The sequence below is a fragment of the Hippocampus guttulatus genome, chromosome 18 (genome assembly GCF_054856545.1).
Source record: "Hippocampus guttulatus isolate MCC_2025c chromosome 18, RoL_Hgut_1.0, whole genome shotgun sequence".
NCBI classification, from domain to species: domain Eukaryota; kingdom Metazoa; phylum Chordata; class Actinopteri; order Syngnathiformes; family Syngnathidae; genus Hippocampus; species Hippocampus guttulatus.
In genome coordinates this window covers 8,728,295-8,753,873 of record NC_141278.1, presented here as the reverse complement: position 1 = coordinate 8,753,873, position 25,579 = coordinate 8,728,295, and the positions used below count along the sequence as shown (strand labels likewise).

Sequence of the window (25,579 nt, the reverse complement as noted above, 5' to 3'; positions counted from 1 at the left end):
TTTTAGTATATCCAATTTATATTAGTCTATGTACTGGTTATCAATTCATAGTACAGTGCATGAAGTCAATTAAAATATTTGAATTAATTTTTAAATAATTATAACTAAAAGTATACGTTAAAAAACTGTAGTCGCTATTTTTCCGGTCAGGTGACCAATTGATTGCCTCTCTAGAACTATCGCGATACCTTGGACGTGTATAACAATGTCTGTTTCTGATTATCTATCTATCTATATGTCTATCCATCTATCTATTTATCCATTCACCCATCCGTCGATCTCGCGTTTGATCGTTAGCTAGCTAGCGTTCATATTTTCACACTTGGCTAACTCGCAAAAATGGCTTTAAATGGGACAAAGTAAGCATCTTAGGCTCATGTGCAGAATTTACTCAACTACCCTCATGATGTGTTTTAGTTTGTATTAAATGGTTCAAATTATTATTTTTTGTTGTTTGTTGAGCAATGCGCCTTATTGCGGCTTTAGTTGTTATAAAACTACAACTCCCATAATTCCACAGGTGAAACGTGAAGCTTGGAGTCCCCGGATGAGGTTTGACAGCAGCCACAGTGCAGGCGGGACTGGAGAGAAACACACAGCGGCTGGAGCTGCAGAGGCGTGCGGACTCCCGTTCGTATTTCCCACCCCCCGACTCTTCCCTTCGCCCTGTCAACGTACCAGGAAAATGAACAGTGTCAACGCTGGACATTATTAATCGACCTGTTCCATCCGCCCTCCCCCGGGCTTTGACGGGAGCCGCTCGTGGCGATGAGCAGTTGCCCGTGACATGCCGCGGAGCCAACCCGGCAGCGGCGCCTCTAGCTGGACGAGGAGTGGAGCGTCGATGCGTCGCTGAGCACCATCATCCGGTTGGTGAGTAACCGCGACATACAACCACATCACAAGTGGATATACGAGTGTTAGCGTATATATCGTGAATGTTAGCGTATACAGTACATTGACGGATTTGGTGTATTTTGAGTCCCTCTTGACCATGTGGGCGCACACACATACTTCTCAGTCCGATTAGGGTGAAGCTGACTTTTGGGACTTCTTGCATGCATGCACCCCAGGGTAGTTTTTTTGACACACAAGCTAATCATTATCATACTCGTCATCATCATCATCATCATCATCATCAGGACCCCCCCCCACCCCCCCCCAGCTGTTGGAACACAACAGCAGCAGCAGCACATCTTGCAGAGGCAACAGGGCCGCCTCTACTTCTGCTGCTGTGAGGAAAGGAGGGTGAGAGACGCTCATCGTTGGTGATTATCAGCTCTTGTCTGCGCTTTGGGGTGGAGGTGGGAGGGAGGTGTTTGTGGCTGAGAGGGAAGTCAATGTCAGTGTCTGGCCGGTGACAGTTTGTTATTTAAGGGCCCCTCAGAGACGTTCACTGGCTGTGCTGCGGCTTCCGTTAGTATGCAGACGGACGCTCAGTCTGCCTATGTGTGTGTGCGTATGTGTGTCTCACAATGTCTCACAATAATCTCACCCTCATTCTCTCTCCCAATTGGCACATCCCAGTTGTGCGTGATGAATAATTCTGAATGTCGGAACGAAAAGGAAATGGCCTCAGCTTTGCCACGCAGCTGTCGTCTTGTCAATCTTGAGTGAATGTCCTTGCGTGTGTGCGTGTTGGGAGTGCGTGTCTGGTGTGTGTCGGAGGAGCCGCATTGTGCTCGCTACCTGTGTGAACGGGACTAGTTGTCATGGCAACGGCCTTGTAGCGCCGTCAACGTCGCTCCTGTCCTCATTGGCGGGGTCAGCGCACCTAACACGCGGCGTGCGTGCGTGCGTGTGTGCGTGCGTGTGTGTGTGTGTGTGTGTGTCTGCACGTGCGTGAGGTGTAAGTGTCTTTTGTTTGAGCCCTGCTGCAGTTTTCAGGAGTGCGGGTTGACGCCACCGCACACGCAAGTACATGCGCTGCACCTGCCGCCGCCGCCGCCGCCAATCACCTGTGTACTTGCCCGATCAGCCCATCTTGCGTTTTTTTTCCCGGAAGTTTAAAACAAAGCGGTGGGAAGAATTCCAGTGATTTTTGTGTACCAGCGTAGCCAAAGTGGAGTCGGCTTGCGAAATGCAGTACATCAATCCACACGGGCATATATTATTTATCCTTCTTCAAAAACGACTATTACCGCATCTTGGTTGCGACGCTCTTCTTTGTTTCTTGAAACATCTTTTTCTGGTGGTCAGTTTTTTTCCGGTTGCCGATTGGCTAATTCCCGATTGGGAATTGTTTGGGGAAATTAGATTCACCAAGAAGGCACATCTTATGTATCTGTATCTCCATCCGGCAAATAATTTGACATTGTTTTAGTTACATTTAAGTTTTGATGCAGTTCTCCCTACACTTGTATGAGAATAAGAAAGAGGAAGACTGTTTTTTGGACATTCCAAGCAGCGTCACGGAATGATGTTTGTTCTACTTTGGAGGTTCCCTTTTGATTGGCCCGGAGATGTCACGTCGTCATGCTATCTACGAGTGAGGCGTCAATTTTGTCCAAGTTCTCACATCTGGTGGAAACACACGTAAACTGTCATGTTGCAAAGGTGGTGGTGGACCCCAAAAAGCAGGCAGGAGGGAGGAGCAGGGTCTACTTGAAGAAGTATTTTGATAAAACACAGAAAACTAAATCCAAAACAAAGTCCTAAGAACAAAACGAATCCAAAGTAGCAAACAAAAAAACATGGCAGAAGCTAAAAACTCTCAATAACAGAAACATGACCAAAAAAAAAAAAACGAACAGGAACAGAACCGTGACAGGACAAACAAACAAACAACAATGACCCGACACCGAGTGGTCGTGCCGGGAGTCCTTTTAAACAAACAAACAAATGACATAATGACCAACAGGTGTACAGCTGCAGGGAGAGCCCTACAGTGCCACCTGTTGGTCACAAACAGAATCATGACATAAACAAACTTGCTTTGGTAGTTAAAGTTCACCAACCTTGCTGTTTAACTGTACACATGAGCACTTTTTTTCTATCTGATTTGATTCGCCCACAGTATCCCTCGCAAGCCTTTAAAAAAAATAAAAAAAATTAATTGAGGTCCCCAACTACCGGTCCGCGGACCGGTATCAGGCCTCGGCCCGTTTGGGACCGGGCTACACAGAGACAGACTTGCGAGCTGTGTCGTGAGCACATTTAAGGAATCAGATGTGGTGCAGATGTAACATTGGTTTGGGAGGTCAAAGAAACAGAATCCGCCAATAAATAAAAGAAGAAGCGGTAGACAGAAAATAAGAGTAACAAATTGACCAAACGTACAGCTAAAGGCGCTGCTTATGGGCACCCATGACATCCGAAGATGAAGCCATTTTGACAGGAGAAGTTCGTCCTCTAGCGACGTGGACGAGGAAGCTGTTGCGCGTGCGATGTCGTCAAAAACAAGACGATACCAAAAAAGATTTTGAAACTGTTGAATCATTTAAAGAACTCCACCCAAGTGATCAAGTAGAAAGCATGAAAAAAAAGCTGCCTGCCCGCGTAAACGTTAGCAGCTTAGTCGCTAATAACTAGCCGGCAGCCACCGGATGAAAGCAGCTATCAATCGTGTCACATTTGCATGTAGCAATGATGCTAACGGTGTATGTCGGATCATAACTTCGGTTATGAACCCACGGGGTCAAATTTGGCCCCTATAAATTCTGCTACTCAAATGCTACCCTTAAATCCCAAAAGGTCAAATTTGGCCCTCATGATAAATTAGGATTAAAGCATTAAATATTTGAAAAAAAACATCTATTTTGGTGTTCAGTGAACATATAGCAGTCATTTAATGTATAATTCATCATTTCATCAAGAAGAAAAGGGTTCTTGGGTTCTCCAGGGTTAAGTTTGCATTCCATTTCTTAGTAGCTCACTGTGTTGTTTTATTTTATTCGACATTTGCTGTGCAGTACAATCACACCGTTTGAAAGGAATGAACGTTCATAAAATGTCGAATTACGAATTATCGTCGTTGTCAGTACCAGTGCTTTAAAACTAGCGATTTAAAAGCAATGTAAAAAAAAAAATTGACGAGCTGCTTGTGGACTTTGGGAAAAACGAAGTTAAGAAGACAGCCCGGAACGGCGAGTGCGTGGTGAGCAGAGAGCAAACATATGATGGGGGATTGTAACATCGCTGCCTCAAATAAAATTTAAAAAATAAATCCCTGTTGGTACTGAATTTTGACATGATGGTGACCCTTGACTATGACTCTGACAGCCTCTTCCCCGGATACATACGATCTCGCTTCCACACTCATGCGACCATCCGTCCCCACTTCGCAAGGGGCTGGTTGCAGCCGGTTTACGTCCGTCGGCAGGGAGGGATAACTTCAACCTCTCACCTTTCCGAGGATGGCAGGGAGGCGAGGCGAGGGGGGGGGGGGGATGATGGAGAGCAAAGCAAGAGCAGGAGGGATGCAGAGGTCAAAGAACAGCAGAGCTGGAGGAAGGGTGAGGACGAGTGTGAGCGAGCAATCGAGTGCAAAGCCGCTGTGTACCTCCCTAACAAGCTGGACAGAATCAGCTCAATTATTAAAGAGGAGTGAGAGATGGAGGGAGTTGGGGGGGGGGCGGGGGGCGGGGCAACAGGCGCACTCAACACACTGTCTGCCACACGCACACACGTACGCGCGCACGCACACCGGTACGCGTGTCTTGAAATTTTGTGCTGCCGCGCAAATAAGTCTCAGTCGGTGCTCGCGCGCACGCGCGTTGGAAAACAGTCACGGCGAGGAAGCGGGGAGGGAAGGGGCCGAGCCTTGTTAGCGATTCTTCTCAACTCTCCTCCGCGCGTGCGCACGCGCGCGCCACGCACGCCGTGCAATCCAAGCTTCCCTGTCATCACATCCCTATGAAGAGATAATCAGAGCAGCGAGGGGGTCTGTTGATAGGCTTTTTTTTTCCCTGCCTTTCCCTCCCCCATTTCACCTCACATACACGCACACACACACACACACACACACACGCACTTACACACATATACTTAGAGAAAGTGTGTGCCCCCGAGGGACGAAAGGATTCATCCAGGAGAGATGTTTGCATGCGGTGTGTGCGTGAAAGTGTCTGTGTGTGTGTGTGTGTGTGTGTGTGTGTGTGTGTGTGTGAGGGAGAGAGAGAGAGGGAATGAGAGAAAGAGAGAGAGGAGTGAGAAGACACTTTCAGAGAGAGCGAGCGAGGCAAGGATGAGGAGAGAGCGAGAGAGAAAGTGGAAGCAGGAGGTTGTCAGAGGAGGAGGGGGGTGTGGCGGGAGATAAGAGAGTTAGAATTGTCACGTAGAAAGGGGGAAGATGGATGAATGTGTGTGTGTGTGTGTGTGTGTGTGTGTGTGTGTGTGTGTATGTGTGTGTGTGTGTGTGTGTGTGTGTGGACGGAAGTCATTGCACGTGTGAATGCGTGCCGTGGCAAAGGTGTCAGCACCTGCAGCCGTTGCGCTCACGGGGCGGCCATTGTTGCCCGCACAGCCGGCAGCAGTCGCCCCGGCAACGGGGCGCTGCGGCAGTGTCTCCCACGGCAACGGGCGGAGGCGGAAGAGGAGGAGTCAGGAAGTCAGGGTCGCAGAGGCAGCAAGGCCGCTCGCTCGTTGCTCGCTCGCGCGGAAGCACGCCGGCCCCTCGAGCTGAGAACGTGCTTGTGCACTGCGCTTCTTTCTTTCTGAGATGACTTTTTTTGTTTTCACCTTTATTTTGTGTGTGAGTGGTTTGTGCAAGTCAAAGTCTGTGTCTGTGTTCTTTTCTGTATTTGTTTCACATTTTTAACAGCATTTTGGTGGTTTTATATCATGTTATTGTTTATCATTATTTATCATTTATCTTTTTTCTTTTTCATTTCATGTCTCTACCTTTTATATTTGTATTGTCTTGTTTTTGGTAGAGATTATTTTTGTATTTTATTCTAATTCAGTATTGTATTTTGAATTTTATTTTTATATCCATTCATCCATCCATTTTCCGATCCGCTTTATCCTCACAAGGGTTGCGGGGGGCGGGGCGCTGGAGCCCATCCCAACCGTCTTCAGGCAGTAGGTGGGGGACACCCTGAACCGGTTGCCAGACAATCGCAGGGCACACGCTGACGAACAACCATCCGCGCTCACACTCACACCTACGGACAATTTAGAGTGTTCAATCAACCTGCCATGCATGTTTTTGGAGTGCGGGAGGAAACCGTAGTACCCGGAGAAAATCCACACAGGCACGGGAAGAACATGCAAACTCCACACGGGGAGGCCGGAACCGGGATCGAACCCACAACCTCCGCACTGTGAGGTTGACGCGCTAACCACTCGTCCACCGGTATTTTTATATGTGTATTTGTTTTCTTTTTCTCATAAAATCTTTTACTCTTATTTTTTTTTAATTTCAGTATATTTATTTTTATTTATTGTATTGTATATTGTTGCATTATTTATCTGCATTTATCTGTTTATCTTATTTTATATTATTTATTTATTCATTTATTTTATTATTTCATATATTTTTTTAATTTGGTGTTTTGTTTTGAAGTTCTATGATTGTATTCTCTTTTATTTGTGTTTTATATGCTTCAGTGTATTTTTTTTCATTCTTTAATTCATTTGTTTGAAGTGTTAAAGTCAAAAGACTGTTCTTTGTGAAAGAAATATTTTATAGTATTGTTTCAGTATTTTTTTGTTTTATTTTATTTTTAGAATCTACCTTGTGCAGGTCAGTTTGTGTGTTTATCTTTTTAAAAAAACATATTTTGTTGGATCTGTTTTTTTTTATATCCTGTATCTGCAGTTTAGAGTTTTGTGAGTTTTAAAATTCATTTGATTATTTCATTCTTTTTTTTTTCCAGATTTGGTATTTTTTCCATATATCGTACGTCCGACTGTGGGTCTGTGAGCGTTTCTTCATTTTTTTCTTCTTTTTTTTTCATGTTTTTTTCAAAAATAATCATTATCTTCATTTGCTTTTTTGTGTTTGCGCATACGTGCACATGCAGTACCTCAACATGTTTTTCTGTACTGCATGTACACATGCACTCAGTCATTCCCAATACGGCAGCTGGTCATGTGACACACATATATCCCCCCCCCCCCCAAGGCAACATCGTGTCAATAGTCAGGAAGGTGCCTGCAGGACAGCGGCAGGAAACTGTCAGGCTGAGTTGAAGATGGTTGTGGTGGTGGTGGTGGTGGTGGTGGGGGGGGGGGGGTTACAGTGAGGAGAGGGTGAGGAAGGGTCCTCCGTATTGTAGGTTCTCACAAACGGGGGTGGGGTGGGCTTGGCTCCACTCCCCTGCGTGTGCGTCCTTGGCTGAGTTTCTAGTTAGTGTTTATGTCCTCTTGCCACCTGTCTTGTCTTTTTTTTTTGTGTCTGTTTGCCCGCGCATGTGCGGGCAAACAGACACAAGAAGTGAAGGACAAAGGAGAGTAAAAGGTGAGGTGGGAAAGCAGAATTGGGATTGTATCACTTCAGATTTCTTTTCTTTTTTTTTTTTTTGTAGTTGATGCACATGTGGCGAAAGTGGAGTTTGTGTTAAATAATCGATGATGTCATTGACTTTTTTTTTTCCCCCCAGTTGTCTTCTTGTTGTCCACGCCATTGCGGCATTCCGCTTCCAAAGCACAAGCTCACCGGTTCGGTCATCCAGTCCCAGTCAGACACCTTCAAGGCCTCGCAGACCTTCGGAACTGATAGAATGCTAAACACAAAATTCACATCGAGGTAACTACTTTAGCGCAATCATTTTTAAAGCCTTACAGGAGGAGGAAATGTGCTGCAAAAAAATGGCGCCCAACAATGACGAACCCTGGCTACTGATTTTCCAATGAACATCCGATCAAAATTGATTAGCCACCATTCAACACAATAATAGTAACATTAGTCCCCTTGGAAAAATGATTCCCGCGACGCTTCAATACGGAGACGTTGTGTTGCCGTTTTTTTGGAAGTATAGTGATCCCTTGCTATTTCGCGGTTCGTTTATCGCGGATTCGGTGCATTGCGGATTTTTTCAAACATATTCATAAAAATTAAAAAAATCCATATACATGGAGTACAGTACTGTATATGCTGCTCTATGTGACTCGCTGTTGTTTTGCAGCTTCTCCCGGACTGTTTGCGGACTTAAAAAAAAAAAAAATTCTACCTTTATATGTTAATTGGTCGCTACTTCGTGGATTTTCGTTTATCGCAGGTGGTTTTGGTCCCCATTAATCGCGATAAATGAGGGATTACTGTATTCAATTATTCCTTGCAGCCTTATTTTATATGCTTTGTCACCTTTTCTTACCTAAATCAAGTCATAGTTGGGTGAAGCATGTTTAAATACTTTGTACTCTTATCTCATCTTATCCACGTGAAGCCATTTGCAGGCTGTCAACTACACTCCAAGGCAGCAGGTGGCACTGTAACTTGTAAACACGACGCCCTTTGACCCAATCATATGCCAGAAGTGGCGCGTGTGGGCGTGGTTTTCATTCTCACCTCGTCACTTTTCCTTCCGCGTCGGGACACTGCTGAGCTACGACGTCACACTGCACACATACCCTGTCACTCAAGTCTCCACGGACCCATCTGACCCACATCTTTCCCCCTCCCTCTGTTTTCGCTGTTGACCTTGCGTCCATTCTCCCCCATCTTCTTCTTCACCCTCCCCCGGACACACACACGCACACAGACACACACACACACACAGACACACACACACACGCCACGCGCGCTCGCCCTCACCCTCACCCTCCCTTACGCCTCCCCATGCTGTTTCCATCCTGCTGCCTGTCTCTTAGCAACAACTGCACACCCGCTAGAGCTCTGCGAGTGCTTTTACAAACACACCCAGGAAGAAGCGCGCGCGCGCAAACGCGCGCACGCGCCCACACAACATTGAGTCTAGTTGCTCATTGAGCACCGCTGGCAGGCGTGTGCGTCTGAGACAGATGAGAGGGGAGTGCACATGTGCGGCACAATCCTTGTTTCTGTCGGGGGCAACGGGCCAAATTCTTGTGCGTGGTTTTAAACACACGCACACACACACACGCACACACACGCGGACGTGCGCAGGCTGTTATGTAGTTGCTGGTCTTTGTCACACACAACTTGCCTGAATTTGGTGCGAATGAAGATGAATTTATCGGATTGATGGCTGATTGAGGCCAAAACTGTTTGCTGAGACAATGAACCACACACACGCGCACACACACACAAATATCAATTTGAATGTGCGTTCTTGTGTTTTTGTCTTTTTGTGCAAATACGGACGCGTGTAAAGCTGCTCTGGCATTTTTGCACGTGCGTGTAAGTGTGCACACGTCGTTACCGCGTGTCGCTCACAGCGTGCAGTGTGTGTGTCTGTGTGTGTTGTGTGCGCACATTTAATTAAAGCATATGTTGATCTCACCGTCACACACACACACACACACACACACAATTACGGGTCAGAAGGATGATTAATTAATGAATGCGGTTAATTAGAGAAGGGAGGAAGAAAGTGTGGAGAGGATTAATAGGGGTGAGGTTGGAGGAGAGAAGTAGGTGCCTGTGCATATCGATTTTTTTAGGCAGTTGCAGGTATTGGCAGAATACAATCCCGATAGCCGAAACGTTTTTTTTTTTTAAGTAAAGTTGCACGATCGACATGAATTACAAGGCAAAACATTTGACTGTTTTTCAATACTTTGCCCTTTGGTATGCGTTTAACTTTACAACAGAAAGATCATTTCAATCCATCTATTCCACAACGGGCGATTATTTCAAATCGACAGGCAGGAAACGGAACAACTTACTGTATATTCATTACGATTCAGTTTGCGCCGTAACTTGTCAGAAAATCTGTAAAAATGTTACTCGTTGTTTTCCGCTGTTAATGTAGATTTTATTTATTTTTTTTCCTTTTCGTTGTTTTTGATTCAAGTCTGCTTTCATGGTGGAACCTCGGCAATTGTGAGAAAATTCACTGTCAAGAGCGTTGTGTTTGAAAGTATGTTTGTCAAATGTACATTTCTCTAATGTTAGTCCATTTTTTCCATCACTGTGGCACCTTCCACATTTTCCCTCTTACGTTCTCACACATGCAAGACACTCCTCCCTCCTCAACTCCCCCCCCCCCCCCCCCCCTGCTGCCTCACTAATCACGGCCATATGTTGGCGAGGGAGGCGCAGAGGTGTTGTTGTGGACGCCATCGTGTCTTTCAGTGTGCACGTGTAACTTACATACGCACACACACACACATCCACACACACGCACAAACACACGCACACTTTCATCCTCATCCTTTCTACTGCCACCTCGACGTCTTCATTCGCTTTGCACTTCTATCCACATCGCCCCTCTGCTCCCCCCTGGCGGCTGCTATTGTATTTGCACAACACAGCAACAGCTAAGTGACTCCAGGCTGCTGATTCTTCTTAGTCCATTTACATTGTGAGTTCTACCGCAGCCCGTTAAGGCAGAAAAGCCGGAATTAATGGCCCATACCAGCTGGTTGCTGCCACTTTAAATTCACGAGCGCAATGCTAACAGAAGCAAAATAATTGGAAGTATTTGAAAACAGTCCGAAAATGGTTCCCAAACTTTCCTTTGCTCCCCGTTGATTCGGCAAAGCCTAATTAATGGGAGCTGTAGCTGGTTGCTGCCACACTTTAAATCCACACTAGCCCTCTAACATGCCCCAAGTGATTGGAAAATATTGAGCAAATACTTTATGCTAGCTACCGCAGCCCATTTTAGCAGCACAGTCAAAATTCATGGCGCATTCCAGCGAGTTGTTGTTGCTGATTAATTGATGTTAAAAAAAATGAAGTCAGTCCTTCCATCTAATTGGGCCACAAAATTTCCTCCATTTCTTGTTTATGTTTCCAAATTCCACCGCAACCCATTTAGGCAGCAAAGCATAATTCATTGCACATTGCAACTGGCACTTTCTGCTGGTCGCTGCCTCTCTTGATCTGCGGTTGTTTCCTAATAGGTCCTGAATGATGGCATTTTTTTCAAACTGACTTTTCCAGTCTGTTGAGGCAGTTGAGCATCAATGAATGCTACGTTAGAGTGTACAGTAACTACCGTAGTTTAACTACATGATAGCCCGCTTAGAAGTCCAAAATGAAATGTCAACTTTTTGATTTGCCCGTTGAGGCAGCAAAGCGCAGGCATAGCAGGTCACATTCCAAAACAACTGCAGCTTCACATTGTACTTGTCTCTGATACTCCTTTTTTTCTACTCTGCCTTTCTTCACCTTCACCCTAGCCTCTGTCCCAGCCGTTAGCCACCCCCCCCACCCCCACCCCACACTCATTCCCCCGTCCCACAGCGCACGGAGTCTCCCGCTCTCAGCCACTATGGGCCATGTAAAGAGCAGAAGGGATGTGGCTGGACAGAGCCAAAGTGTGCAAGTTGCTGCTGCTGCCCACTGCAGTATTGATGACCCAATGATCCCCTGCAGAACTCGGCCAGCCGGGCAGACAGAGTGAGGTGAGCCTCGGAATCCGAATCAGCCGGCAAGCCCGCGGCGCCGCCCGCTCGACTGGGACGTGAATTGTAAATGCGGGACTAATTGTCATGCTGCGACGTGGGCGGGATGTCGCGCATTGTATAAAACGCAGTGCAAAAAGTCTTACACCAGATTTGTTGTTTTATAGACTGTTTTATTTACTCACCTGCAGTTGGTGGTAGGCGTCAGTTAGAGCTGGAGGACTTTAAATTTGCGTATTTTCAGAGGGCTGTTAAACTCCTGCAGCGATGTTACAATTCATTTGAAATGAGAATTGAGTTTAAAAGCAACCCAACTGTTCCATTAATCATTAATCACAACATTGCGGGGTGATCACACGTCACCCCCTGTTTTTAATACCCGAGTATAGACCCCAGATTTTTGCAACAAGTCTCCATACTTTAATTAATCGGTAAGTGGTTACATGCTCGATACTGCTGTTTTGGTTAGCAACAGAATTCAAATGGCTTCAGCGGTTGGGATACGAGTGATTACGGTTACAACTTTCTGTTTGTTAAATTGACACACCTGCCGACTAAAAAGATGGACAGCCACTATTTGACGAAAGGAGATGACTGATGATCTGTCTGCATCTTCAGGTCTTTAAATCTTCTTGGCAAGCTGCAGAGGACATCCGAATCGAGGCCCACTCGAGCATGTCCACTGGATGAGTGTTCCGTCCGCACATTCGCACACCGGACACACTGTGGGCAGCGGAACAGAAAAAGCCAACGTTGGCGAAGGGCCTGACCCTTGGCCCACAGGGCCCCCGGCTCACGATGACCTGCTGCCGGTGACTGCAGACCATTCCTCCGCAGCCCCCACGCTGGCCAACGGCATTCACCCGCAACACGGGGGCGGGCATCGCACCTACCCACCAAGGCGGGCAGCGACTGGCGCGGTACCACCGGAAAGCATGCAAACACGTATAGACAGTTTGGACTCTTGTGGCTCCGTGCAGGCCCAACAGTCCAAAACCCTAAGCCAGACGTCACCTCTGTCCTTGTCTTTAGCGCTTGGCAATCATCCGACTTCCGCTAATCAGGCGCCGGGGCGGACCCTCGCTTCAGAAATGGATATACCTGCAAATGTTTGTCCCAGCGCGAGCTCGTCGCCTCTCATTGTGGAAGCCGAGAGGAAGTATGCGCTGCGCAGCTCCGGGCGTTCCCGTTTCCCCTGTCATGTGCGCAAATCCTCCCGCCTACGCCGAATGCCGGAGGACAGCAAGAGGAGAGCGGAGAAGGAAAGAGCAGATGAGGAGGCGTTCGACAGTTCTGATGAGAATATCTGGAGGGTTAAAGAGGAGCAGGTGGAGGAAGTGGTCCCGAAAAAGGCACAAGCATCCGCGGAGACGGCCATCCCCGCAGCTCCCAGCCCTGCAGATGTTCCTCTTGCACTAACCGTCCCCAAACCCATCCCCAAAGCGCCCCCAAAAACTGGGCCCAGACTCGGGCACAGACCTGGACCTAAATCTCGCTCTAGGCCTGCTCCCAAGTCAGTCCAGAAACCCGGTCCGAAAAGTGTCATGAGACGGCGATTGGCAGCACAAGCTGCCTTGCAATGTGGTGCCACTTATCGCCCACCGCCCCCCATACCGGTGCCACTCGTGAAAAAGGAGCTGGAGATTTTCTCTCCCAATGGCCGGAGGTGTGGACGTTTTGTCGGAGTGAGTTATTTTACATTATTGGTGCTGAATAAAAGTCTTTTGCATGTCTGGAAGAGGTGTCATGGCAACTTTTCCCTACCTGTGTTTTACACATGTTCTGTGCTGCACAGGTGAGGAAGATCGTCGTCAAGGTGGCTCGCATTCCTGTCAACCTTGGACGGCGACAGAAAAGCTACAAGATCTCCAATTTGGAGACAATCAGGGCACCGGAGAAGGGGAATGGCGGTACTGCGGAGGGCCCGCAGGTGGTTAAGGAGCCAACGGCGCTCCTCCGCATGAAGAACAACGGCAAGAGCGTCATCGTCATGTTCCCACCCGGAGAACTGCCTCTTATTGTGAAACGCAGGCGAGGGCGACCGCCCAAACAGCCATTGCTTATGATAGCAGGGGAGGGCCCCGCTCCTTGTGGCGATGGAGACCAGCTCAAGAAGCCTCGGAAGAGGCGGCGGACCAAACTCCCTTGCCCTTATCCGTCGTACGGGGACGCAAATGACGTGAAGACCGAGTATGGGGATGTCCTATCTAAACTGGCTTTTTTGAACCACCAGCCGCCCCCCGCTGGCCAATGCTCCCCCCACCGCTGCTGGACACCGAGCGATTCAGAAAGTTTCCATACCGCCTCAGAAAACCCGGGAATATCCACACTTCTACAACGGCTCACTGGGTCCAGGCGGCCTCGGGGCAGCAGAGGAAGGGGTGCCGGAAGGGGCGGGGGTGCTGCTCAGGGTGTCGAGGACAGCGAGCACAGTAACGGCACCTTCTGTGAGTTCTTTGGCAAAAAGCGCAAACCGAGCACCCTCTCTGAGCACGGATTACCAAGAAAAAGGGGGAAGGGTGTTGGGAGAGGAGGGGGTGTGGTCGGAACCGAGCCTGGAGGGGAGAAAACGGTTAGAAAGAGGCGAGTGAGGAAAAATGGCGCATTGAAAGGCGAAGGGGTTTGCCCGGGACAGGAATGGCCCAATGGTTCTGGGGGCTGGGGGGAAGAGGACGCTGAAAAATGCTACCAGATCTGCGGATCCACAAGGGGGGGCATTTCCTCCTGCGAGGTCGGCAGGAGAGGCGCCTACGGCCGCGGAAGCAGAGGGGTCCGGCATGCCAGGGACGATTCACAAAGTCTGTTTGCAGGCTATTTCCGATCCTTGCTGGACTCTGATGACTCAAGCGAACTTTTGGACATCTCACAATCGGACGTACGTAAAGCTTCATCCGGTCACGGTTACGAACCATCCGGCCAAGCGGCCGCTCACCGGTGGTCCCCAGCCATGTCGAAATGGGGAGCCAGCGGCGCAAGTTCTGCAGCGGATGCTCCCGTGCAGACGCAGTGTTCCTCTGCCGGGCCTCCTTACAACTATGCCAGCCAGACTCAAACATCCCCCACCCTTTGCACCTATCCAAAATCCGGTCTTTCGTCCCTCTCGCAGTCTCCCGGTTCCCCCCACCCTGCTGGCTATGGCCACTACACTCCCGCCTATGCTGCCTCCTCTTGTGGAGGGCCCCAGAGATCCTCGGAGTGCGTTTTTTCCCATAGCAGCGGTGGCAAGACCGGAGTTAACGACCGTGGTCAGGTGGGCTTCTCCGGCTACCAAGCAGGGGCCAGGAAGGGCTATGGTGGAAGTCCCGCCCCAGGCCCCACGTCACCGGGTGGGGGTTACATGACGGTGGCCAAAAGCAGCCCCTTTAGCTCCTCCTCCTCGCCAGAGTGTTACAAACAGTACAACAGCAACCAGTGGAGCTTCAGGTAAGTCTTTGTGAGAAACGATGCAACGGCACAATGTCCTGTTTTTCTAATATTTTGCCGTGTCATTTATTTTCAAGACAAAGTTGCGGCGGATGGTCAGCAGACAATTGCGGGCCTCACGCTTACAACGAATATGGTTCCAACGAACCAAAGAACATCTTGGACATCTCCAACTACACCCCGCAGAAGGCCAAGAGGCCCCCTTTCCCAGAGAGTCTCTCAGAGTCTTCCTCCGACTCCTCGCATCCCGGCTCAGGAGCAGCTGGAAGCGGACCTCCTTCCATGGGGGGAATCTTCAAGCAGAGTGACACGGTCAGCGGGGAAGGGGCTCAGTCCAGTCTGTCCAGCCTGGAAAAACTGATGATCGACTGGCATGAGAGTGCTTCGGCGCCATCCTACAACTGGAGCCAGAGCGTCCTCTTCCAGGGCGGCGGGACCAGCAAGCCCGGCCGGGGGCGCAGGAAACGGACTGAACAGTCGGAAAAAGAAGGGGGTTCTGTTTTACACTCGGATTCCCCTTCCAGTCCTTCACCAACACTCACTACTAAGCGGGGAGGGTCCGGAGGACGCGGCCGAGGGTCCAGAGGAGGCAGAGGGGGCTTGTCCGGGAGCTCGAGAGAGCGTCTTTCGGGATCCAAAGGTAGGGGGAAAACTTCTTCAGGTCTAGAGGCTTCTGGCTTATTCCAGGAGGGTCTGGACTACTACAGCGGGGACAGTAGCAGCCTCTCTCCCTTGGCCACTCCCAATTCCGCACCCCCTTCCAACTACCTCCAGGATCCCTGCGAGTACCCCTCCCCTTATTCTGCCCACCCCTCCACGCCATCTTCTGAGGAGCGATATCCAGCCTTGTACCCCGGGGAGTCCTCCTGCTCCATGTCACCCAGTGTGTCTTCTCCCTCTTACCCCTCCAAACCCCAGTCCTACCACCTTGTTCCCCCCAGAAACTTCTCCCCATCCTGCTCCCCTCTACCACGGGTAACACCCCACTGCAGCTCCGCAATGAGCCCCTCATACCGCCCCCCTCCTAAAGAAGTGCCGTTCTCTCAGTACGACTCCCCCAGTTACTGCAGCTCGCCCTACTGGTATGGACAAACGTCGCACAGCAGCTCCCCCAGCCCGAGTACCCACCCGCACACGAGTCCGCACGGCAACACTCACGGGAACCTGCTGGCAAACCCAAACGCGCACATGAACCCACCTCCTCACGATCCACAGCATCACCTGAGCCCCCACGTCAAACCCTACGCAGGCAACACCCTCGCTCTCGCCCACGCCAACAATCAGTCTCATCACTCGGCACAGGCCGCCGCCCACTCGGCACCCTCGCTCTACGACGACGGCGGTGCGGCGGCTGCCCGCAAGCAGGAGCTGATGTCGCGCCAGGGCCTCCTGACACCACCGCCATACTCCAAAAGCGCACTGGAGGATGACTCCAGCGTTTACTCACTGTCCCAGTTTTCCTGCCAAGCCATGGGGCACCGCTACCCGTCATCGCAGGGAGGCGGGGTGCTGTGCCAGCTTCTGGACAAGGGCCACGATGACGGTTTTAGCGTGACCAGCCTGTAACAGCAGGTGAGTCATTTATGTCTGTTTAGTTACTCAGGAGTAGTAATGAGGATGATAGTAAGTTTTTTTGTGAGCTGCCCATATGTGTTGAAGAGAGCGTTCAGATTTTGTCCCTAGTGTTACATCACAGGGGTGGGGGGGCTAATTTACATAACTCCACCCTCACATCAGTTTTCTCCACTTGTGGTTTGGTAGTTAACTGGGTGAAGACCGTCCATTTTCTTTTTGGATTACATGGAACCACTATCAGGTCAGCATGGTGGTAAGCAAGTCCACCTTGCGGTTTTAAGATTCTGGCTGCTGTGAACAGGGCTGTTTAGAGAGAGGCTGATAAGTATGCTTTCATTCTTGACCCGCGGCTGTTATGACAGAAGCATGACACATTTTACAAAGACACTTGCAACCAATATTGTAATTTTAAACGTCTCACGTCAATGTCTTCCTATTGCTTTGTTCCCCTTCTGCTTGCAGGTGCGTTCAATGTGCCCTTTTTGAAGCATCCGGGTTTTTTTTCCCCCTCGCTTTTGTACGCTTTGACTTTTTTGTGGAAGGCTGAAAAGGTGAGAATTTTTAGCTGCCAGCTTTTTGGGGGACAGTCGAGCTTTAATTCTCCGGCATTGACAATCAAGATCAACGTGCGAACACACCCGCAGACGCATGTGCACAAAGAATCATAGCAAGTTGGACTCCAAACAGTCCCGCTTTTTCTGTTTTTTAATTCCCGTCGCTTTTTCTCTCCCCTACCCCGTTGTCCTTCCTCAACGTTCCCGCCTCCTGCCACTGTGCACGCTTTGAAAACGCCCACCGTCCCCTCCTTCCGTGGACCACCCCCCCCCCCCCCCCACCCGCTCTTCTTGAGACACCAGCATCTGTACATACGATCTGACATGCTGTCTTTTACTGTCTTAGTCCACTCGAAGGACCCAAAGAGTCGTGTCTGTGTGTTTGAGCGACTGCAGTCAATGCATGTATGCGTGCGTGTGTGCCAGTGGGGTCCTAAACTAGTGGGCTTTCTTTCACTCTCCCCCTTCTCCTTTCTGTTCCGTGGTCTCGTTGTTGTCGTTTGGTGGGTTTTTTTGTGACGCGAAATTTCCCTCCCAAAAAGCAAAGTTGTATATCTGTCCGTTACATATGTATGTATGTATGTATTTATGTACCTGAGGTGCAAAAATATTGAAATACACATTCTGTTCTTGCCATTGGTAATGGCGTGTGCGTAGTGTCTAATTAACCTCCACTCCCGCCCAGCGAGTTGGTCTTTACTCCGATTGTCTGGGAGCGAGAACGAGAGTTCAAACGAGGACATCAATTGGGAAGGGGAGGAGGATCGAGGCGACAGAGGAATGGATGAATGCTTGGGAGAATGTCGGAGGGAAAGCAGAGTTGTTTAAGATTCGTCACTCCAGTGACTTGACAGACGGAGGAGTTGATTGGCCGCGTGTTGTGTTTATACTTTGTCAACCGCTTTGACTAAAACGATTGCGTTTGCTGCGGGCAATTGCAATGTACAATAGCTGTCGCCATGATAGGACCTGATTGAAACCATAATAGGTAACTTAAATTCATGGTGTTCTGTAATTATATTTTGGGAGGAAATGTTACAAAAGCAAAAAAGAAAAAAAACATGAACGCTAGTGTCTAGGGAGGAAAATTGTGCATTAAGTGCCCGACAAAGTGTTAATGACCATTTTCTGTTGTTGCTAGGCGATCGCATTCACACCGTGCACACTTTTTTTTTCCAGTCCTAATGGCTTCCTTTTATGATATTCCCACCTAAAAAGGTGTAACTAAAACAAATATTAGTGCAGCAGCAGGCGTACTCCATTTTTTTTAATTCATGCGTCTGTCTGCGGCTCCTGAGTTGCTTAGGAACAAGACAACGTCGGCATAGTCTCTAATTAGCATAGCATTACGCATGTGTACGATTTTATGCAAACTACAAAATATTTAATGAAAATCCTGTTGAATGTTCAATAAAGAAAACCTTTATTAGTCTCGCAATGGAGAAATTCCCAATAAAGTTACAATATAAAAACAAACCTAGGACAATGGGGACACTGGGTCGCGGGAATGTGACGTCATGCATTCAGGCTCAGGTTAGAAAGGGGAAAAAAAAGGTCCCCGCTTGTTGTGGAATGGGCATCACAACTCTCCCCATCTGGCGTCAGAGTGGGGGTCGAAGTTGGGGGGAACTCTCACTCGCAGCCCTCCAGAGCAAAGCACAAGCGATGCCAACACGGGAGCCACGCGGCGGCCACAGTGGTGCCCAGACGTGGCGCTGCTCCCCCATTGAGCCGACAGGGAGCAGCGGAAAGCCGAAATCCGGAGGGAAGTTACGAAAGGAGGCGGCCCGGAGGAGCGGCCAGCCGGACGCCGGTTCCGGCCATGGAGGAGGCGGAGGGAGCAGGTGCGTTCGTGTACGAGGACGAGATGAACTGGCGCAAAGTGTACAGTAAAGTGTCACGAGAGAAAATGTCACAAGGGTGTGCAGGTAACAATTTTATTACATTCTGAAAAATTTCTTTGGAATATCATATTGGTTTTATGACCAATATATCCCAGGAGAAATTAAATTTGACTGCCGCGTATCGACTGACTGCCTATCGTAGGATTGAACAATTTTGAGAAATGGTCTCATTCAGATTCCCCCCCCCCCCCACCCCCAATATTGCGATTTAACATGCGATTATTTTTTTCAAGGCCCTCATATATTTTTCAACAAACGAGTACAAAATGTATCTCTATTAAAATATCAGATGTTTTGCACACGTTTTGATTTTATAAATTCGGCTTCCGCTAAATGAGAGGAAAATTAACTATGAATTCATATGAAAGGCAATTTATCTTCTACTTCTGTTAGTTGTTGATTTACCAAAAACATATTGACTTGTAGTCTTTTAAGTGTTCACTACGACATCATTTTCTACCAACTCCAACCAAAATTGCATTCGGCTACAGTGCGATGTGGATTGGAATCTGATTCCTTTTTAATGTCCTTCTTAACAATTTTTTTTAAACTGCAACCTCTCCCTTAATTTGAGTGGGCAAATGTTATTCGGTTCATTTTCACGGTCCAGACAGAACAGTTGAAATCAGATAATGGGTGGGCCGGGAGACAACTTTTCCCATCCTGTCTCTTTCACCGTTTGGCCTTCATAAACTCCATCAATGCGTCCTCTCAAAGTCCTCAATAACTCCCCCCCTCCCACTTCTTTTTCCCACTCTTTTTTTCTGCTCAAGGCTAAACTCTGACTCATTCCTGTGATTCATCCCCCCCCCCATCCTGCTACTTACCTCTGTTGCCATGGTGATCAAAGAGCTCAATCTGGGTTGGAGGGCGCTGAGGGCAGCTGGAGGGGCTCTTTATATACAGTGGTGCATTAACTCATCACCTCAGGTGTTTCGGTCAATGGCCGCAGTCCTCAACGCTTTTTTTTTTGTGCCGTGGAACAGGTTCAGGCACTGGCATAGAAACAATTAAATCAATTGATTTAATATAGATTTTCTTAAATGAGAATCCTATACAACCTTATTTCAAACTCAGGTTATGTATTTATTTTATTATTATTTTTTTTTCACAAGAGTGAGTGCGGAGGTGGTGATTCCAGTAACTCGAACTCATATTTTTTCTTTGACTATGGAGAACAATATAGATTGTGCTACTGTATGTATTAATATGTTTTTGTGTGGCTAGGTTGGACTGCAGGCCTTTGGAGCTGCAGCCTTGGGCGGAAGACAAGCCGTCTTTCTCTGCAGAACTCGACCGTTTCATACTTTATGTCGGTACAACCACAGGTAGGCTTCACGGGTATGTGTGTATGAGAGACAGAGCAAGAGAGAGAGAGTACATTAAAGAAATAATCTGAGTGAGAGAGTCTTGATTTGTGTGAGATGGTTTGTGAGAGAGAGAGAGTTTGTGACCGTGTAAGAATGAAAGAGTGAGAGAGTAGGTGTGTGAGGAGCACAGTGTGAGTGTGTGGATGAGAAAGTGTAGTTTTGTGTCTGTGTGTGAAAATGAGCATGAGAGAGTATGTGTATGTGTGCATTTGTATTTGTGTGACAGAGAGTTTGTGTCTATTTGTATGTTGGGCTGAGTGCATGTGTATGAATGTGTGTGAAATTATACGTGATAGGGGGAGGGACAGAAAGAGTGTGCAACTATGTGTGTGTGTCTGTGTGTGAAAGTGTGCGTGCGTGTGCATGTGTGTGCGAGTGCGCATGTGTGAGAGTCTCTGTATTTGTGAGTTTTTTGTGTGTATACTGTATAAGAGAGAGTGTGTGTGGAAGTGTTTTTATGTGTGTGGAAGTGTGTGTGTGACAGTGTGTGTGTGATTGTGTTTGAGAGAGACGATTTTGAGAGAGAAACTGAATGAAAGTGAAGGTTTGAGAGGAAAATGTGTATGAGAGCGAGAGTGTGTGTGTGTGTGTGTGTGTGTGTGTGTTTCAAAAAAAGATAACATCTGTGTGTGAAAGGATAGAATATGTGAGAACGTTAGTGTGAGTGCCCATGTATGCGCTCCTCCCTTTCCACCCAGCATGGACGTCGGGGATGATTTTTTCCTCGGGACCGTGCCGTCTTTCGCCTGCGACGCCCACCGCTTTGATCAGAGTGGCGCGGGTGCATATGTTGGTCGCCGAAGCAACACCTTTGACCCGGTCGCCACGGCGACCCAGCACAGAATGTAGCTGGAGTGGCGAGGAAGACGCACAGCAGGCACCACGCCGGCACGTTGGTCGACATCATGGCCGAGCTGGGACACGCCACGGTAAGGCACACACACACACACACACACACACACACACCTGCGCACGCGCACACACACTTTGATTTTTTATTTTTTTATGGGGTGCTACAGATATACCTTGGAGTCCTTCATAAACACAAAGATGTCATACTTATACTTATGTTCCTATAGCAACAGAGCTCTGCGCCATCCGTGGCTGCCATGGCAACAGCTCCTTCAGGCTCATTTACAGTCTTTATTCACAAGGGGGCCCCACATCACCACTCTACAATCAACCTATGAGGGCATTTGTATTATTGTTCCTCATCATTTTTAGCATGGTTTTTGTAATAAAACTATTAGACTATTAACTATGAATATGATTTTTGAAATGTTTTTAGTCATGATTTGATGACACACAATTCAAATGAATTTGAATGTAACTTTGTGAGCGATGACTTGTGATATATATATACGATGCGCTGATTGGCTCCTTTGAACTGAAGGTGTGCCCATACATAAGCGTTAGCACGCGTCTATCCCAATACACACGCATTCAAAATGGATGATTGTGTCAGGAAACAGACGTATGCGCGACGCCACAGTGTGCTCACAGCTTCAGCCCAGGAGAGACGCACACAGACAATTAGACAAGACGAATCGCGGGAGGTTTCGATTGTGTGCAGTTCTGCTCCCGTCTACCCGGGGATCTTTGCAGCTGTTTAACAGCAGAACACCGCAACATGGTAAATGAACGTCACAATGAAGGCATGCAAATAATATTTGCATGCCTCAGACATTGCATTCACCTTTAGTGGAAGAACAGCACTGCACATTCCTGTGCTCCCTGGTGTCAGTATTTAAAATGGTTCTTAACTCCTCTTCTGATATATTTTTTAAGTGATTTCAGAGGGGATGTGAAAAGGGGAATTGTACAAATGAAAAGGATAGTTTTGTTTTCATGTTTAGTATTTATTTTGGTAAAATGAGTATTTTGTTTTATTTTTGTTAAATTAAGGGACAAAAAGACAACTACTGTTTAACAAAGTTAAAGTAAAATGTCTTATTTCCCTAAAAGGGCTATTTCTATATTAAGCAGGCACAACTTAACAAAATAAAAGAGTTCCTGTGCCCCAACACAATACCTCTCATTATTTGCTGTGTACTGGCAAAGTGAATAATTGTTATTTTCATGCACCCCATTATTGGTTGGTTGTGAGGAGTGTTGATTTGTATAAGCTTGGCTTGACCATACTAAATGGGCATATAGCCCTGCTCCCCATGACCGCAGTGCATGGGATCGGACCTTGGTCTTATTAAAAACAAAACAAAAAGTGGACCTACAGCATTTCTAGTTGAGGACCACTGATATATTCATTAATAAATGATTTTTAAAAGTCATTTCAATTCAATTTACAATTTATAATAAATTTTAAAAGCACTTAAGATTAAATTTTAAAAATGTGTCTTTGCTTGACTAATCCAAATGGTCATTATAACCACCAATTAAATTAAAAGTACATCCAATTTGCCCATTGGAAAGTTAAAGTATACAGTACATGCAATTATTTACCCCTAATAAAAATAAAGAAATAAATTATTTTATTTAAAGTCTACTAAAACTAAAGATTTTCCAAAAGTCCACCGGAAAATTAAAATGAAGTCAAATTTTTGCTACCGCATGCAAGTAAAGTGAAATGAGTTTTCCATTGATCATTTTCAAATGAATTTCAGATTAAAATTGCACACAATTTTATATTTTGTCAAAGTTCTACTGAACCTAAATTAAATTTCAAATACAGTCTAAATATACAATGAACTCAATCGCCAAGTTTTCATTTTGCCACTATTTTATGAGCACTCCGAATTCAATTTAAAATCTAATTCAATTTTAATCAAACATTCACATTAATAAAATTGGGTGAGCAATCTGAATGCACAACATGAAACAAATACAGTTGCATGAAATTAGTCCGTCACTTTATTCTAATAATTTGCTGACTTAATTATGAAATATTACAAATTTATAAATATTTACTTTCCGTTGCATTTCCCTTCCTAGGTCCACTTCTTGTACATTGGAAGTGCGCCAAATGGTGCGTCTTCCAGAACTGGATCGAAGCTCGGAACACTGCATCACGTGCACCACGTGGTGGCCCTGGTGCACCTGCAGTGGGCCGGATTCGATGTGGGGGGGAGGGGGGGGGGGCGCCGACGAACAAGTGCTGCGCTATTGGTTCAGCGTGCTGCGGGGGCTGCGAGCCACCGGGTTGCGGCTGGTGCACAGCAGCGGCGGCGAGGGACGCCGCGTGCTAAAACGTGATGGCGGCAACGCCCGCAGGTCTTACACGCTTAGCTTCGTCAACCCCAGACAATGACGTCCGTTAGCTCATTGTACGTTTCATTAGGTATGCAAAAAAATATTTCTGAAAAGCTCTCATTTGGCCTCAAATGAGTATTCATCATTTTAAAAGCCTAGAGAAATAACATTCTTTTTTTTTTTTACATCATGAATTTCGGGCGTTTACATTTTTTTGTATTTTGGCCTTTTGACAGGGGTATGAAAATATTGAATTTGTATTAGACGAATGTGGTAAAATTATTATTTTTTCAATATTAGAGATGTTCGATACCAGTACGAGTATTCACTCTTAAGCACTCCCCAATCAAGTACCGATACCACTCGTAGACTTATGATACATAAAATGTCAATTAACACAATAATTGTGCATGACAACCTTTCTGACGCTCTGATTTATTATTTTTTTCTTCCAGTATCGGGGGCTGTTATCGGCATCTTTCACAAGCACCCGATACCATGCAGATACTGATACCTGGTATATTACTATACTCACCCATTCCTAAATTATTATTTTCTTCTTTTTTTTCGGGCATGTATTATGGTCATCGATGGAAATAAAACAAACATAAGTATTTATTAAACCTATAAAAAAGTTACTGTTAAAAAAAGAAAAAAGTTTAATAATAATATCTAAATCCAAATTTCAAAAATAAAATTGTATTTATTTTTACGTCTCAATGACCATAAAATAAATATAAATTTTTCAAAACATAAATAACAAATACATAAACTTAAATAAAATGAATGAAAATTTGAAGGGACAAAATAACTCCAACACAGTTTCCAAAGTGTGTTAAATACTCTAATGTAGGGGTCTCCAAGTCCGGTCTTTCATGCGTGCCTATCACGCTGTTCCAAAACACCTGATTCAAATGAACTGCTCTCCTCCAGCCACGTCACCCCGCTGGGTCGGAGACATGCCCACAATTGGGTGACATAAAACAGGCTGGATAGGGGGTGCCCAGGACCAGACTTAGAGACCCCTGACATAAAGATAAGATAAGATATCCTTTATTTGTCCCACACTGGGGAATTTTACAGTCTACAGCAGCAAAATTGGGGGGGGGGGTAGAAAGAAGAAAAACAAAGTGTTAGCATTCACAAAAATAAATGTTTCAGTTTCAATGTACACAGTTCAATAAAATGCAATATAAATATAGATATAGATAAGGTAAAGTAACCAAAGCCATAAATTAACCAAATTAGAACAACCCCAGTCATACAAATACTTTTATATCTGCATCAACCAAAAAAAATATGCATTTTTAGGCGTGTTGCAGTGTTTCGGTGCCCCTAATAAAGTGTCCAGTGTGTGCATTACGCCATCTAGTGGACAAAATGCATGGGCTACTTTGTTGGTCTTTGCACTGCAGAGACTATAAATAGTGCAGTAAATAAAGGATATTAAACAAATATATAGTATTGCTGAATACAATATGAACATTTGAAGTCCTCACTTGCACTAGTAATTGTTTAAAAACATTTTTTTTCAATTCCCAGATATTGTCATGTTTTCCGTATTTAAACAGCCAAAGTTTTTAGACTCACAAGTTAAATTTGATCGCTGAGCAGACATACAAAAAGGCAGCTGGGAACATTCTGTTTTGTCTGTCTTGTTAAATTCTGTGTCAAGCTGACATGGGGTGAGTCCATTGCCGTCTTTATACGGTCATTTTTTTCTGCTTGTTGCACATGGGAAGAGTCCAAAGAATGAAAGTGTGTCACATTGTCTCAGCTACGGCAGATTTTTTTTTCTTTAGGGTGGGACCATGAGTGTTCTAATTTCCCATATTGGTGGAGGAAGAAAAAGGCCAGGTTGCACACATATCAACTGAATCATGCATCAAGGTTGCTACTGTGAGTTTTTTAGATTACACCCGCTATCCCGGAATTATTTGCAAGAAATAGTTTAACTCAGATTCACCATGTTTGAATGTAGCCACTGAAGTTGAGATATATATTTATATACAGACACACTGTTAAGTATGGCATGAAACAATTGCAATAAAATGTTTTAATTGTGTGTGTGTGTGTGTGTATATTTATTCTTTTACAGTGATGTTTTAGG

General features: G+C 46.4%; 1 protein-coding gene and 1 pseudogene across 7 annotated transcripts; both read left to right on the top strand.

The window, feature by feature from the left end:
- The first annotated feature begins 598 nt into the window (after nucleotides 1-598).
- On the top strand, nucleotides 599-17,631 carry ahdc1 (AT hook, DNA binding motif, containing 1). Of its 6 annotated transcripts, none has more exons than XM_086137050.1 (6): nucleotides 599-873; nucleotides 7,545-7,690; nucleotides 11,212-11,436; nucleotides 12,055-13,121; nucleotides 13,232-14,859; nucleotides 14,937-17,631. In XM_086137050.1, exons 4-6 carry the CDS (start codon nucleotides 12,123-12,125, stop codon nucleotides 16,423-16,425), a joined length of 4,116 nt encoding a protein of 1,371 aa, XP_085993176.1. In that variant the 5' UTR covers nucleotides 599-873; nucleotides 7,545-7,690; nucleotides 11,212-11,436; nucleotides 12,055-12,122; the 3' UTR covers nucleotides 16,426-17,631. The 6 variants fall into 6 exon arrangements, 5 of the variants coding, with proteins under 5 accessions (XP_085993176.1, XP_085993177.1, XP_085993179.1 ...); XR_015103769.1 differs by lacking the exon at nucleotides 599-873 and having other exon boundaries at nucleotides 7,402-7,690; nucleotides 14,937-16,759; nucleotides 16,897-17,631; XM_086137053.1 differs by lacking the exon at nucleotides 599-873 and having other exon boundaries at nucleotides 7,402-7,690; nucleotides 14,937-16,431; nucleotides 16,897-17,631.
- A 149-nt stretch (nucleotides 17,632-17,780) lies between these two features.
- On the top strand, nucleotides 17,781-25,534 carry LOC147191040 (uncharacterized; annotated as a pseudogene). Its single transcript, XR_015103829.1, has 4 exons — nucleotides 17,781-18,832; nucleotides 20,120-20,220; nucleotides 20,961-21,241; nucleotides 23,235-25,534. The product of XR_015103829.1 is annotated as an uncharacterized LOC147191040 (transcript).
- Nucleotides 25,535-25,579: the final 45 nt, after the last annotated feature.